This window comes from Balaenoptera borealis, assembly GCF_965194805.1.
Source record: "Balaenoptera borealis genome assembly, chromosome: 8".
NCBI classification, from domain to species: Eukaryota; Metazoa; Chordata; class Mammalia; order Artiodactyla; family Balaenopteridae; genus Balaenoptera; species Balaenoptera borealis.
In genome coordinates, this window is record NC_138865.1 from 71,451,704 (window position 1) to 71,467,909 (window position 16,206).

The following is a 16,206-nucleotide window of genomic DNA, read 5'->3' on the forward strand; positions in this document are numbered from 1 at the left end:
ACACCTAACTCACCATGTTCTGTGTATTTTGAAGACCTCATTCTTCACAGTTCCTTCTGCTTCCCCCTCCCGTTCCTCATCTCTCTGAGCGTTCCATGACCCCCAGGCTGAGTCACGTGATAAACACTCACAGCATCTTGTACCTCTTTATTACAGCATTTATCATAGTTGAAATTGAATAAGAAATGGAAGAATTAGCTGTATGATGCCACTCTCCCTGGCTGGAATGTAAAGTTCATGAGGACAGAATAAGCGCTCAATAAATATCACCTAAAAGAATGAATACGTGGATAAAGATCTATGAAAAAATAGAGCTATATGCTCCTGTGTAGGGACAATGTGGAGTTTTTCTGTTGTTTCTAGAATAACTATTCTACTCACCTTGGCATGACTTACTATAAGCAAATTAAAAAGAATTTATAAGCAATAGTAATGAAACAAGACAAGAGATTGATATAATTCCACATTAAGTGTTAAACCCAGAGATTTCTGGTAATTGAAAAAGCAGCACTTATAATATTTATCCTTGCTAATATCATATGGCCAAAATAAATTTTACAAAAAAGCAAATATGTCTAAAATTGATTTTTATACCTTTCTTCACTTTTATGTGATTCAAAATCAGATGATTTTTTTATGCTTTTTGGATAAGAATTAAATTTTTGGCTTTATAATGAACATTCCTGAATTGAGAATAAAATTTGTTTGCTGAGAATAAAATGATAGAATAAGTACTATTGTTACTGAAGACCATAAGAAAGGAGGAATTAGCAGTATTAGGCAATACCCAGATTGCCTGGTGAACAGTATTCAGGATAACTTTTATTGATGTGAATAATTCCAATGCCTCTTCCAAGAATGAAAAAGAAAACCAAGGACCACTTCCTTCATCTCTCCACCCTTTACTCATTTCTCCCCAAAAGAGGAGAAGCACTCTGTTGAATTCAGAAGGACTTGAAGCTGCTCAGCTCAAAACAATCTGTATGGGCTTCCCTGGTGGTGCAGTGGTTGGGAGTCCGCCTGCCAATGCAGGGGACTCGGATTCGAGCCTTGGTCTGGGAAGATCCCACATGCCGCGGAGCAACTAAGTCCATGCACCACAACTACTGAGCCTGCACTCTACAGCCCGCGTGCCACAACTACTGAAGCCCATGGTCCTAGAGCCTGTGCTCCGCAGCAGGAGAGGCCACTGCAATGAGACGCCTGTGCACCGCAGCGAGGAGTAGCCCCCGCTCGCCGCAACTAAAGTCCGTGCACAGCAACGAGGACCCAGTGCAGCCAAAAATAAATAAAATAAAATAAAATAAATTAAAAAAAAAAAACTCTATATAAAATATAAATTAAAAAAACAAAAAAAAAACTCTACCAGCAACAGTTTTTGTGCCTTAGTCTATAAGCCTGGGAAAGCTACTTTGAATTGTCCTCTCTTTCTGGTTCACACAGCATCACAAAATTGTGTTGAAGAGCAACAATGAGAACAGAGCCTTTTATAAAATCAGTCATGAAAATTCAAACAAGAATAATCCAAACACTTGTAAATGACTTTGTGAGTCTGGCTTGAAAAGGGCTCTCTTACTGTACTATATTGTTACAGGTTTCAGGGATTGTCATTTCTACAGATTATGCCTCTAAAAGTACTTGTAAAATTTTTTGTTTCCTCTAAAGACTGTTTTAAACTACTCAGCCAAAATAGTCCAAGTGGCCACTGAGCATCCCAGCCTGAACCAATTTTCAGGCCTAACAGACAACTTCCCTCTGCTAACTCTGGGTAATATTCAGCTCATCCTAAGACAGTACTGATTCAGCCCTTTTTTTCCCTTCCCAGGTCAATCTGGTTCTTTCTTTTTTTAAAAATAAATTTATTTATTTATTTTATTTATTTTTGGCTGCATTAGGTCTTCGTTGCTGTGTGCAGGCTTTCTCTAGTTGCAGCGAGGGGGCTACTCTTGGTTGCGGTGCGTGGGCTTCTCATTGCGGTGGCTTCTCTTGTTGCGGAGCATGGGCTCTAGGTGCGCGGGCTTCAGCAGTTGTAGCTCGCGGGCTCGAGAATGCAGGCTCAGTAGTTGTGGCGCACGGGCTTAGTTGCTCCGCAGCATGTGGGATCTTCCCAGGCCAGGGGTCGAACCCGTGTGCCCTGCATTGGCAGGCAGATTCTTAACCACTGCGCCACCAGGGAAGTCCCAAGTTGGTTCTTTCTTGATTTTAGATTAGTGAGGAGGATATTACAGAGTTGGGGAGTGTAATCAAAGGAATGGGCCCTGAGGGAAATAATTTCTCCAATATTTAGAAAAAATACTTTCACAGTTGTCAGTATACTGTGCCAACTACAAGTCTTTGAGAAAGGGTTTAAATAACCTTAGAAAAGTTGCTGTCTCAGTTTATCTGTGAAGTGGGAGTAATAATACCTTCTCTATCTGTCTGTTTCACTGGTTTACGGGGAAGGTCAAACGAAATCATGGACGTGAAAGTGTTTGCAAATGTCTAAAGTGCCTATCGACTCTACATTTATTGTAAACAATTTTTTTTAAAAACCCAAGATGGTAAAGCAATTATAAGAGGCAAATTTAATACACTAAAGCAGGTTTTTTCAACCTTGGCACTATTGATGTTTGGGGCCAGATAATTCTTTGTGGTGGGAGCTTGCATCCTATGCATTGTAGGGTGTTCAGCAGCATCCCTGGTTTATACCTATTAAGTGTCAGTAGCACCCACCTTCCCACCCTCAGTTGTAACAACCTAAAATGTCTTCAGAGACCGTCAAATGCCCCCAGTTGAGAACCATTGCGCTAAAGGAAAAGCTAAACTTGCCCCACACCTGAAAGCTGACGCTGCCCACGGGCAGGTAAATGTGGTCCTCCAACATGCTCAGATATTCAGCCACTAAGGCAGCCGCGTGCACCAGGCACATGGCAGCCTCTGTGTAGCACTTCCTCTTGGTGTGCTTCTCCGCCATGTTCTGGAGCCAGGTCAGCCGCAGATCAGGAGATGTCTGGTAACTCTTGGCAATTCTGAAGATGGGTTGAGAAAGTTTCAAGGACAACGGGTTAGTGACACTGTTTTTCTATTGTGTATGGCCACTTTTTTTCCCGTTAAGAGTTTTGCCTACGTGTTCAGAGAATGAGAGAAAAGGCAAACGTCTATCAGTCCAGCTGTTTTCATTCCACCTTTGGGGTGTGCAGGTGCCAAGGATGCTATGATTTAGTTAAAGATTTATGGGGGGAAAAACCCTGATAAAATGATGTCTATTTGAATGGAGCTCTAGCAATTTGCTTCTCTTCTCGCAAAAAAATAACAGAAGACAGAAGTACTATCCTTCTCATGACATCGCGTCAGAACAATTTTGCCTTTGTAAGTAGTTTCTCCTAAAACAAGGACTATAAGACAAAATTTTAAACGACAGAGTAAAATATGATTTCTAAATAAAACTTCCGTGTATGTCTGAATGTAAGTGGAAAAACATTTCAGAAATAATTCATGTAACAGTTGATAGTTCTTTTCTCTCATTCTATGGTAAGTAGAAAATAATTTCAAAAAGTAAGTACCTCCCTTTAAATTAGGGAGATCTTTCTGAAAACGTGTACATGAAGCAACACCCTCTGAATGGTGATTTTCTACCAATTTCTAAGTACAGTTTTGGATGTCAGCCAAAACAGTGTACCCACATTTCCTGTGATCATTATATTCATAAGAACTTCATAGTGACAAACCCTAGATCCTTAAGTGACACCCTTTTGATTTTACCAGAAAAGTTTACCTGTACATGAGATCCATAAGCATCTCAGGATCTTCCTGAAATTCCCTCATTTTCACTGTGTCATATAAGATGCTATTCAGATTGCAGAGGAGTTCTTCCACCTGCAAAAAAAAGTGTACGCCCCAAACAGTCTCAGCTTTGTAGTCCATGGTAACAAGTTAGGATGCATTGAAAGTCCAAGGGGCAGCCAAGGACAGGCTTCGCTAAGACAGGAGAGATCACAGGTGAGGGGAGTCTAGACTGGATCCTCTTTGACCTCACCTTTGCAGGTCCAGGCACTTCCGAGGCCCAGATGTGAGTTGGCCCTTGGGATCCATGAATTAGTCCTGAATCGTTCTACTATCTTCCCTCTCCAACACTTTTTGGTTAAATTAGTTTGAACTAGTTTCAGTTATTTGCAACCTGAAAGCCCTCAACTGTACTCTGGAACATCAGGGCTTTTTATACCAAGTAGGAGGCAGCTTAGGACCTCAGCTTAGATTCCATCTAATATATATCATAATATGTTATATAATTATCTGTATCATATGACATAATTATAACATATATATAGTTCACAAAAATTATATAATCTATAACTATATACGTTATGTAATATATTATATGGAATTATATGTTACATACATATATACATGCACATATATATGTATGTATAAGTATGTATATGTATGTGTGTGTATATACACACATACATACACACACACAAGTTTATAACTGGCTGATCACACACAAGGCATGATCTTCAGTCTACCTGCATGGGGAAAGGAGTGGTCTGCATGTCTGTGTCCTCTTCCGCATAGGCCAAGATTGTCCTCAAGGATCTTCTCAGGTACTCCTCATTAAAGTCTTGTGCTTTTCCCACCAAAGATGCCAGAGACATGGTTACTTGCATCTTTACTCTTGCAAAGTTCTGAGTCAGGAAAAAATAATGATGGAACAAATAAGAGGCACTCAGCTAGTAGATAATTGAAGGCAGTAGAGCCAGATACCAAGAACTCTCCGGTGTTTCTTTAACCCAGTCTCAATCGTTTCCTTTTTTTCCCAATGAAATATGAGCTATACTTCGCTCAAGATCCATACTGTTGTTTAACTGGTTTAAATGGCTATTGCCCTGACATAAATCTGTCAGTTCCCTTTAAATTTTCATTGAGGACCTGGCCAGCTCCGTGCAGCAAGGCTGGAAGGTTCCTACAGAGTTGGGTCACAGGATGTCTCCCTTTGTGTCAAGATTCCTCTTCTTGGAACTTTATTTAAACTGCAAGGAGGAACAGGACCTATATGGGCAAGATTTCTGAGATTTCTGGACTCAGGGCAGGCAGCAACTTTGTTTCTCCTTTCCCTCCAGGCCCATGGAAAAGTATGGCTATTCCAAGGGCCTCTGGCCTCTGAGGAATGTCCTAAAGGCTTTTAAATAGTTATACCTAATACATTCTGAGGGTCCTGCCTTTCTTCCATGGGCCAAGTTATCCTTTCATATCAGTTGAGCATGCTCATTAACGTGACCACAAACGTAAATTCCAAAAGAACATATTAAATCTAGACAAACTAAGACTGTGCTGTAATAAAGCTGAATTCCAAAGGCTGCTAAGCTTCAATTAACACTCAGGTGTAGATGATAGCGATCATTTCAAATTCTCTTCCACAGGTCATCCTGGTACCAATCAGCTTTTAGAAACAGGACAAACTCTTCTGAAGTCCTAATTCTGTTGTATTTTTTTTTCCCACAGATGACAACCTTGAATCTACACATATCTGTTCATTTCTTATTGAAACACACGGATGGAAACCACTGCATTCATCAATCTTAATAGTTTACTTCTAGATGCAAATTCAAACAAAAGCTGCTATCCATCTACATGCCCAACTGTTTCCTTCCCACGTGGCAGAAGTCAACTGCAACAGTGCACACTTTTCCTCCCCCAGGGCTTCGCATTGACTCTCTCTGCTGATTCTGGGTCGCCCTGGGCGCTTACGCTGGTGGCTCCAAAGCTGAACCTCATGAGGAGGTAGAGAGTGGCGCAGGCTTGGCTCCGGGCCACGTCCATGCTGCTGCTGCAGTGATGCAGCACTCGCTGACACAGGTCCGCGCACTGCTCCACTTCCTCCTCAAACAGCAGGTCGCCGAACTAGGAGAGACACAGGGGCCATAAGACATCACTCGGCACGATCGTACGCTTTCTGGACTGGATGCCTGTTGAAGTATGGAAATGGCTGCTTGGACAAGCAAAAAGCCCACAAGACTTAATGCGTTGCTCCATAAAGGTGATGAGTTACTTGAATCAGAAGATGCAGTGAAGCAACGGAGTCGACTTAAGATCTCATTATGAACTGCTCAGCTAAGATCAGGGCTGCAAAATTAGCTGCACGGTCAGCCAGGCTGCCTTCCCTGGTGAAGTCCCAACTCTGAAGGAATTAGCCTGAGTTTACTGGCTTCCCTGGAAATTACTGGTGACTAAGAGAGAGCAAATGATCCTGACGGCTGAGAGCAGAGGGATTCCACTTTATTTTCTTTTTCTCCCCACCTCCGCACGGCCACGCTGCACGGCTTGCAGATCTTAGTTCCCCGAGCAGGGATTGAACATGCGCCCCCTGCAGTGGAAGCGCAGAGTCTTAACCACTTGAAAATCCCGGGATTCCGCTTTCTAAATGTAAAAGATCCCAGATAGAAGGCATCAACGGAGATTTTCAATAAAGGGGGAGATAGGAGTCTGCAATAGACTGTTTTACCTCAGGAAAATCTATATTCTTCAGGCTATGAGAAATGTATTTCTAAACTTTCTGCATTTTATGACGTGACATTTTGTAAGATTTACCAATGGGAGTCATGTATAGGAATTGAATCTCACTCAGATAAGGTGCTAAAGAAAAAGGGTGAAAAACAAAGGTGCTCAACTGATTTCCACTCTCATGTCTTCAGTGAGTGGCCATTTCAAATTTCTATAGTTGGGCCCACATTTCTAGTGTGAGAGGCACTGTTTTTCCTCTTCATGGTGAGTCCTGTAGAATCAGTGTACCTGCTTCCTTCCTAATGAGACTTAAGACTTTTACCGCAGTGTCACTTAACACAGTGGTCTGCGGGTTTTGGTGCACCTGAAGCAAGAAACGTGAAGCTAGATTGATGAGAATCTTAACTCTTAAGAGTAAGAAAGCAAGTGTCCCATGTTTACCTTGGCAATGAGAGCACGGAGAGTCGCAAAGCAGTGAGTCAGGTAGGTGGTGCTCTGATCACAGCTCAGAGAATTCACCAGGACTCTTAGCACGCCTCCCAGCAGGCTGTCTTTACAGTCCAGAGCCGAGCTTGCCTGGGGGAACAGAACAGCATCAGTGAATCCCTGTGCTGTGCCCATGAACTGAAGGGGAAGACACAGGTGGGTGCTCTTGGCAATTAGCACAGTGATGCTGTTTCATCTCTCTCCGTCTATCATCTTAAGGGTTTGGGAAAGCACCCCATGTATCGTCCACTACCAGGAGAGCTGAAGACCTATTTCCACGTGACTTTATTCCAAAACTCCCAATTGATTTGGGATTTATGCCTAATTCTGGGCTGCTAAACCAAGTTATAAGGTACACCTTCCCCCAATCCTGGGCAACAGCTTTTGGAATGTTCTTTCCTTGTATACAAGGCACAGCTTTTCTTGTGGGCTTTCAAACCACAATTGTGGGCTTCCCATTACACTAGGGGCTGCTTGTGGCAGTGATGTTTCTAAATAGAAGCTTATTTATCAGCTGCAGCAGGACTAATGTCCCCAAAGACAATGATAAATAAGTTTCAGCTTCCTTTGAAAACTGCAAATACATTTTGAGGACTGGGGTTAAGAATATAGCACTCAAAGCAGTATTGTATAAAGATATAATCAACATGATGCCAAGTATTTATCAAAGGTACCATATACTTTTGGTCTTTATTTTTGTACAATAATCACTTTTTAAAAGATAACTTAAAAGTTGGATTACTAAGTTCAACTATGTTTCGACAATATTTCTTCTTCTAGCCCTCTAATAAATGATTTTTCATTGGAAACATGTAAGGACTCATTTTTCAGGTTAACTAAAAACCCATTATCACCTAGATGTCTTGAGAATTTCCAGAAGCATTCACTTAGAAAATGAAATTAGTATGGTGAATTGTATTACTATAAAGTTCACATTGATATAACACTTTTGTACAGCAGGGATGGCAAATTCATGGTACAAATGATTTTTCTTCACTAATTTGTGTCCAAAACAGACATCATTAATCACACTTCGCACTCCTTTTACCTAGCCCAGTCATAATCTTAGCTCCCATACAGACATCAACCATAATTCAAATGGAGTTGACCTATCAAAAAAAAAACCTACCACCCCTATTCTAGACACTGAACTATAAGCCCACCACCTGCATTATAAACTTTGCACATGCGCAGGCAGATTTAACTACGGGAGTCAGTCTGTCAAGCACCTAACTCTTTCCAAGCAAGCTTCAAGTCAATGAATCCAGAAGGATGTTCGGTAAGTATCTCTGGAATTTGTAAGGTGGACACTATTGTAAATGGTAAACTTCCCAACTTCATTTAAACAAAAAGCATTTCATATCACGTTTATTTCTTTCACCATTTTCTATAAAGAATTCTTTATTAAATTCTAGTAAACATATTCATGTTGAATAGATCAGGTGTCTGTTGTCCTCACCTGGATAATGTTTTCCTGCATATCCAGGATGATTAAATTTGCTTCGGTAGCTAGATTGCCACTGATCAAGGCTTCTTGATCTAACTCTGCTTTTGTTCTAAGAAACAAAAAGAGGTCAAATTAAAGTGCATATCAAATCTGGCCATTTCCCAATGATGGTAATCTATATTCCAAGTGTAAAGAAATCTTCTGAAGAGTCAATCTTGAAGTGAAAACAAAGCAGCTGGTTACTGGTAACTAAGGAATATAGATGCCTTCTGTAATTGGTGTCTGGTTAAAAAGGCTTTCTAGGTAAAGTCTCCAGGCCATCCCCATCCCCCCTATTATGAATAATGATGACAATTATAAAAATAACAAAAAGGGTAAAAAAGCAATTATTGGTTATTACTAGCAATTAGGTCAGCCAATTAGATTGGTGCTTAAAGCTTCAGGGTCATTCTTGCATTTCACCCGTGAGAGCCATCTCCTAAACTGAGCCAAGAAGCCTAGATCTGAGCCAAGAAGCCTAGCTTGGCAACAGCTAGAGGAGGTGAGACTAGGTGTGATGTGAATTTGGCTAATCGCGATGCTGCTTGATTAGGAAAGGATGATGTTTCAGAACTGGGTCAGGGAAGAGTCAGTGTCTTGACTTTCCAAAGACTGCCTTGGGGTTGCAGAGTCAAGTATGGGCCTTTTGTCCTTTTCCACTGGGAAGCAAGGTTGCATTCCTGTGGGGCAGGCCATCTAACATCCTGCTGGACGTCATTGGTTATTAGCCACGAGGGAGTGGGAAATTACCTGGTGCTGCTTCTCTATTAGGTTCCTTCTTAAAGAATCAGAACATTTTATGCATTAATTTATCCATTCTCATAAAGTCCAAGTGAAGCTGGAAAGAGACATTTTGTATCTCCTAAATATAGTGGCTAGGAAAGGAAAGTGTGAAGAATTAACTTTCCCAAGATGTCCCAGTGGCCAACGTGTTGCCATAGGGGTTGGGGCATCCTGATATGAGCTTAAAACTCTTGGTCCGGGATAATCACTTAGCTGTGCTTGAGTCCCCTTCACACAATGATGGGGGCATTGCTATGGCTTACATACCATCAAGGGCTCAGAATAAATATTTCCCTGCATAATTTTATTTATTTATTTTATTTTATTTTAATTTAATTTTAATTTTTACTTTTGGTTGTGTTGGGTCTTCGCTGCTCTGTGTGGGCTTTCTCTAGTCGTGGCGAGCGGGGGCAACTCTTCGTTGCAGTGCACGGGCTTCTCATTGTGGTGGCTTCTCCTGTTGCGGCGCACAGGCTCTAGGCGTGCGGGCTTCAGTAGTTGTGGCGTGTGGGCTCAGTAGTTGTGGCTCGCAGGCTCTAGAGCACAGGCTCAGTAGTTGTGGTGCACGGGCTTAGCTGCTCCTCGGCACATGGGATCTTCCCAGACCAGGGATCGAACTCGTGTCCCCTGCATTGGCAAGCGGATTCTTATCTGCTGCACCACCAGGGAAGTCCCTTCCCTGCGTTTTAAATGTTTTCACTATGGAGAACAGTATGGAGGTTCCTTAAAAAACTAAAAATAGAACTACCATACGACCCAGCAATCCCACTACTGAGCATATACCCCGAGAAAACCATAATTCAAAAAGAGTCATGTACCACAATGTTCATTGCAGCTCTGTTTACAATAGCCAGGACATGGAAGCAACCTAAGTGTCCATCGACAGATGAATGGATAAAGAAGATGTGGCACAGGGGCTTCCCTGGTAGTGCAGTGGTTGAGAGTCTGCCTGCCAATGCAGGGGACACGGGTTCGAGCCCTGGTCTGGGAAGATCCCACGTGCCACGGAGCAACTAGGCCCCTGAGCTCCGCAACAAGAGAGGCCGCGATAGTGAGAGGCCCGCGCACCACGATGAAGAGTGGCCCCCGCTCGCCGCAACTGGAGAAAGCCCTCGCACAGAAACGAAGACCCAACACAGCCAAAAATAAATAAATAAATAAAGAATTATTTAAAAAAAAAAAAAAGATGTGGCACATATATACAATGGGATATTACTCAGCCATAAAAAGAAATAAAATTGAGTTATTTGTAGTGAGGTGGATGGACCTAGAGTCTGTCATACAGAGTGAAGTAAGTCAGAAAGAGAAAAAGGAATACCGTATGCTAACACATATATATGGAATCTAAAAAAAAAGAAAAATGGTCATGAAGAACCTAGGGGCAGGACGGGAATAAAGACGAAGACCTACTAGAGTATGGACTTGAGGAAACGGGGAGGGGGAAGGGTAAGCTGGGACAAACTGAGAGTGTGGCACGGACATATATACACTACCAAATGTAAAACAGATAGCTAGTGGGAAGCAGCCACATAGCACAGGGAGATGAGCTCAGTGCTTTGTGACCACCTAGAGGGGTGGGATAGGGAGGGTGGGAGGGAGGGAGACACAAGAGGGAAGAGATATGGGGATATATGTATATGTATAGCTGATTCACTTTGTTATAAAGCAGAAACTAACACACCATTGTAAAGCAATTATACTCCAATAAAGATGTTAAAAAATTTTTTTTAAAAATTAAAAAAAAATGTTTTCACGCTTAGGATAGGCTCTGTGGTCCCAAGCTGCTCTACATTTTTTCCTCATTCTCCAAATGATAATATCTGGGTAAAATAAGTGAAATTTAAAAGCTACTTTTTATTAATTTACTGGAGGTTTAGATTTAGAGTAAAGCTATCCAAAAGAAACATAATGGGGGCCACATGTGTCATTTTCTATTTTGTAGTAGCCACTCCAAAAAACACAAAAAGAAACAGGTGAAATTAATGTTAATATATTTTATTTAACCCAATATATCAAAAAATAGTCAATGTGCAATCACAATAAAACTTACTAATGAGATATTTTACATTCTTTTATTTGTGCTAAGTTCAAAATCTGGCATGTATTTTTCACTTATAGTACTACCTTGGCTATTGTACTGGACAGTGCAGATCTAGAGTGACCTAATCTGGATTTTTTTTTTCCAAATTTTTTAATTGTGGTAAAATACACATAACACAAAACTTACCACCTTAACCATTTTTAAGTGTACAGTTAAGTACATTCATATTGTTGTGCAACCATCACCACTACTAATTTGATTTTTAAAAAGCCATTTTTTTTAAAACGATGGTTCTCAAATTTGACTACACAAGAATCACCTAGGGAGTTTCACCACATACTGATTTCTGGGTCCCGCTGCTGGAGATTCCAAACTAATTGTCCTGGGGTACACCTGGGCACTGGGAGATTTAAAAGCTCCCCAGGTGATTTTAATGTACAGCCCAGGTTGAAAATGACTGCTCTAAAAGAAACAGAGCCAAAATAATTGAAAAGTGATCTGAAAGAGAAAGGTGAAAGACACCACTATTATAATTACAAAAGTTTTCCAAATAGCTTAATTTAGCAGTTACAATTTTACTATGTTTTCTCTTTTAAAAAAAATCACCCCTGAAGATGATCAGAGGAGAATCATTAGCTCTGATTATGAGCAGCCCATCCCTTAGCTCAGGGCTGAGACTTGACCTGGAGGGGTTTGGTGCACCCTGCATGGAAAGTCTCAGTATTGTGTTGTTTCTGCAGCAAAAGGGAAAGGTTTCCCCAAACATCCACTCACACAGCCCAGGCAAACATGCTTTGTTAGGCTCTTCTTTTAATCTCATGGCGTAGATGGCCTAACCACCCAGGCAGTTCTGTGGCAACTAACTACATACAATATTTCTTTAATTTTTGGGGGGCGGGGCGCGGGTTTCATTGCCTGAACTGGAACTTATGCACTCTCAGAACCAAATATCTTATAAATCAGTTCAGGGAACTTAGAACAAGCATAAAATACCCAAACCAAATGGATATTATTCATAAGACCAACAACTGGGCCTTGCAAGTAACACATTCAATAAAAATATTTACCTCCTTAATGTTTTAAAATAAATTTGACTCCCAGAAGTCCCATAAGTGAGCCAGAATGATTCATTCTTGTGGTAACAACCAAGGTAGTAACATATTTATTTACAAAACAACATTGCTACTCAAGTCTGCCCCATCTCCCACCCCTCCTTATGATGGGTGCTTTATACACCACGGGGATACCCTACCTATGCCTTGTCAACTGTGTGTATGTGTGTGGGGGGGTATCGTTAGCCATATAATGTTTTGCCAGTGAACCCTAGGATTCATTAGGCTACCTGTTGCTACGAGGAGCAGCAGATATGTGCTGTCTATTCAATTTCATTTTAGCACTCATACGTCCAAATTGCTGCACATATAGCAATATGTATATAGCATATATTGCAATCCAAGCAGGATTTTTCTTCTTTCATTTCATTTTAGCATTGTTTTCTGATAATATATCATAATACACATCCATTGTAGGACACACAGCAAAGTATAAAAAGGAAAACATCATTTACACATATTCTCAACACCCAAAGAAAACCATGGTTAATGTTTTGGTAAATTTCCTTACAGTCTTTTAAAAATGTATTTACGATGCGTAGCTGGAGATTTAAGATTATACTCTAAAAACAAGTATCTGTTCTGCTTTGTTTACTTAACATTATATCATAAGCATTTCCCATATCATTAAAATGATTTGAAAACATTTAAATGCCAATCTAATATTTCATTACATATTTCCCTATTCTTAAGCATTAAGAATATTCCAGTTTTTTTACAATTTTACGTAATGCTGACATAAATGTCCCTGAATATACATCTTTGTACACATTTCTGGAGTGTAAATATGGATTGAAATGATGTGGTCCTGGGTACCCTGTCCTGCCTCATCAGCAGCTTTTCTTAAGCTAGCTGAGATTGCTAAATATTAGTTTTCTTTAAATGCTTATCAGTGTGATAAATGTTTAAGGGCTGGAAATCATAACTCTTTATACCTTTGATTATCCTGGGTCCCTGGATGAACTGAATTTACACAGATAATGATGTTTCATTTTCTTACCCTTGGAAGGATGTAGTTGTTTCAGTAATACAAGTAGCCTGGGAAAAATAGTTTTGAACTTTAGGTAAAAGTAGCACAAAGTTGCTGAGTGACTTACTTATCTAGCTTCTCATTAGCTTGCCGCCAATGTGTCTGCTCTTTCCTCCATCTCAAATTTTCATTTAGGCCTGGAAATCGGTCATTCCCTAGGAGTTAAGAAATGCACGACAGGAATTTGATTAGCAGCAGCAAGATAACCAGAAGTTCCGGAACAAGCTCAGCTGAGAGGACTCAGCATCACTTCTCTGGCTAATTAGAATCCATGCTGGGTGCTGGTGGGAGACAAAGCCCACATCCAAGTCTGGGCTGACCTGCTCTTTGATTGACAGGCTAGAGCTTAGAAGAACACCTGCCCTTCTGGAGTGTCAGCAAGCACATTTCTCATGAACACGGGGTTCCAGTGAAATTGGGGGTTCTCCCTGAATTATTGAAAAGGAGAGTGTTTGTGTAGAATGAGGGTGTCCAACCACCACTGAAAAAGCTCGTCTCCTTCCAAGTTCCCTACCATGGTGTCCCATTGCTAGAAGGAGCTGTCACTCTGTTTTTCTTGAGCACAGTGACTAAGACTGAGGGTGCCTGAACACTTCACTCTATCCTACAGAGAAGAGCTCAGCTTCTTGGAGATCATTCCTAATGTGGTGAGATCCCTGGAGGACTGGAACACTCTGAGACCATTGTGAGGACTGGATCCATTCTAATAGTGCCCTGCATGATTTGAGAAGATGACCTTGGAACCAGAACTATCCAGTAGAACTATCTACATAGACTACTCAAATATCCCGGGGAGAAGTGTCAGCCTTGAGGGAGACACCATTAATCTCATCCTATGACTCACATTCTTGGACGGGACCTTTTACCACCAACAAGTTTTAAACAGAAGATGCCATTTGAGGACATTTCCAGGGTTCCTGTGATCTCAGGAAAGGAGCTTTCCCTTAGAGGAATGGGGCTAACATCTCATACATCTTGCACAGAACCCCAGAAACTGCTTGTCTCTATTACCATAACCTCTTAAGAAAGTGATGGTGTCTACTCATCATGTGGGGAGGACACTCCTTCCCACAAAGGGTACAAAGCTCTGCTGACAGCAGGGAAGGGCCGACCCAACACACCTGGAGCCCGGCAGCGCCGCATCATCTCCCCTCTGGCCCCTTCCCCACGGAGCAAAGCCTCTTCCAGCCTGGCCTTGACATCCCTCGACTTCTGCAGAACTTGGGTACTGACTCTGTCAGAACTCTGTTTTCCCTGGATCGGACAGAAGCAGAAGGACATTAAGTTTGGTTAGATCTCTGTTCATGGGGAGAATCCTAAAGACAGAACACTTCATGGTGACATCAGCCAGTTTGGACATGTGCTACACAGACACGCCCCTAAGGCTGAAATCCTGTTAACGGGAATGAGGTTCTCTCTGCAGAAGGCAGAGATCCTTTGCCGGAGGAATTATCATAGCTAGATAGGTTATGGATATACAAATAGGCTATGGACTTTAATACAGAAATAAGACAAAGTTAAGGATGCCCCCATTGCCCAAACAGAGGGGAAAAGTGACAAGACAGGATAGAACTTGAACGATACCTTGTATTCAAAACATGAGACACAGATGAAAAGGACATCTAAAATCCTGTTTAGTTGCATTGATGGCAGGTCAGCAATCCACTTCCTAAGGAGGCTCTGATCAGCATTTTTCATGATCCAGAGGAAGCAAATCATGAGGTTTCGGGTCGTGTCGGCATTCAGCATGTTGTACTGCTTGTAGGGCTGGAAGCAGGCAGATTGGGAGATCGACATAGGACAAGAGGCTGAGCAGCAGACACATTGAAAGGGATGCTATTTCCTAAGACACAGTAACTGTATTTGTCCTTGACGGGGATGTTTCCGGGAACTCTGCCTTCCTCCAGCTGGGGAGGCCGCGTTCTTTTGAGCTGGGCTGCTTTGCAGAGGGGCTGGCCCGGGGCAGTATTCTAACCAGGCTTTCAGCCAGGGCACCCTCTGTTTCAGGAGCAGTGTGGTCTGGTGGTCCGCCCTGGACCTTGACCATGCCCTCCCCCAACCCAATCTCAGTGATACACAGGGCCTTCCCAGCTGTGAGATCTTCAAGTATTATATTTCTCCTTCAAGCTGGCGACAGCAGGGTTGGACTTATAGCAGAGAACTACCCTGGCTGGTTTCCCGAAATACCCTAACTGTTCAAGATTTAGCTTCTTTGTCAGAGTCCAAAGTATAAGGGTCGTGAACTGCTCAGCAAATTAATCAAGTGCATAATTCAGTGGAGGCCTCTGTAATGGGACTTTAACCACAATTTATGCTCTCCTGGGGGGGAGGTGTAGGGGCTCAGGCTGTTTGCTTTCATACTTTGGCTGCAGTGTTCATTTCAGAGTGCTGAGCACACTTTCTGTCCCTCATCCAATCAACACAAAGGACAATATGTGATTCATGTGGCATAGCTAACATCCAACGGAATGTAGTGGTGAAGCTGCAGTGAGGTATTAGTTCATACGTGAGGGGAATGGTAGGTCTGGATGGGAATGACAGGGCTTACGAAATTACTTTAACTTTAGTTTTTCTGAGTATGGCTACAAGAAGAAGTGAAATCTTTAGATGTATTGAATATACACACAATATTATAACTTCATAGGAAATACCTTCTAAGAGGGGAAGGTTCTTGGGCTTTTGAGTTTCTCTGTTGGAGAAAAACAACAATGTAAAAGGCACACACCACCTCAGGCAGCTAACTTTGGTAAGAAGTTAGGAAGGTGGAAGAGCTCATAAAGCACACCAT

General features: G+C 41.7%; 1 protein-coding gene across 2 annotated transcripts in view; it reads right to left on the bottom strand.

Annotated features, from left to right (window-relative positions):
• DOCK8 (dedicator of cytokinesis 8) overlaps nucleotides 1-16,206 on the bottom strand; it is a 229,109-nt gene that overhangs the window by 30,697 nt on the left and 182,206 nt on the right. For both annotated transcript variants that reach the window (XM_082403613.1, XM_082403614.1), the window contains 9 exons: nucleotides 15,003-15,185; nucleotides 14,540-14,672; nucleotides 13,486-13,573; nucleotides 8,426-8,522; nucleotides 6,922-7,056; nucleotides 5,728-5,880; nucleotides 4,506-4,664; nucleotides 3,755-3,855; nucleotides 2,816-3,008 (listed from right to left, as the gene is read on the bottom strand). In XM_082403613.1, coding sequence (XP_082259739.1) covers nucleotides 2,816-3,008; nucleotides 3,755-3,855; nucleotides 4,506-4,664; nucleotides 5,728-5,880; nucleotides 6,922-7,056; nucleotides 8,426-8,522; nucleotides 13,486-13,573; nucleotides 14,540-14,672; nucleotides 15,003-15,185 — 1,242 coding nt within the window. The remainder of the gene's footprint in view (nucleotides 1-2,815; nucleotides 3,009-3,754; nucleotides 3,856-4,505; nucleotides 4,665-5,727; nucleotides 5,881-6,921; nucleotides 7,057-8,425; nucleotides 8,523-13,485; nucleotides 13,574-14,539; nucleotides 14,673-15,002; nucleotides 15,186-16,206) is intronic.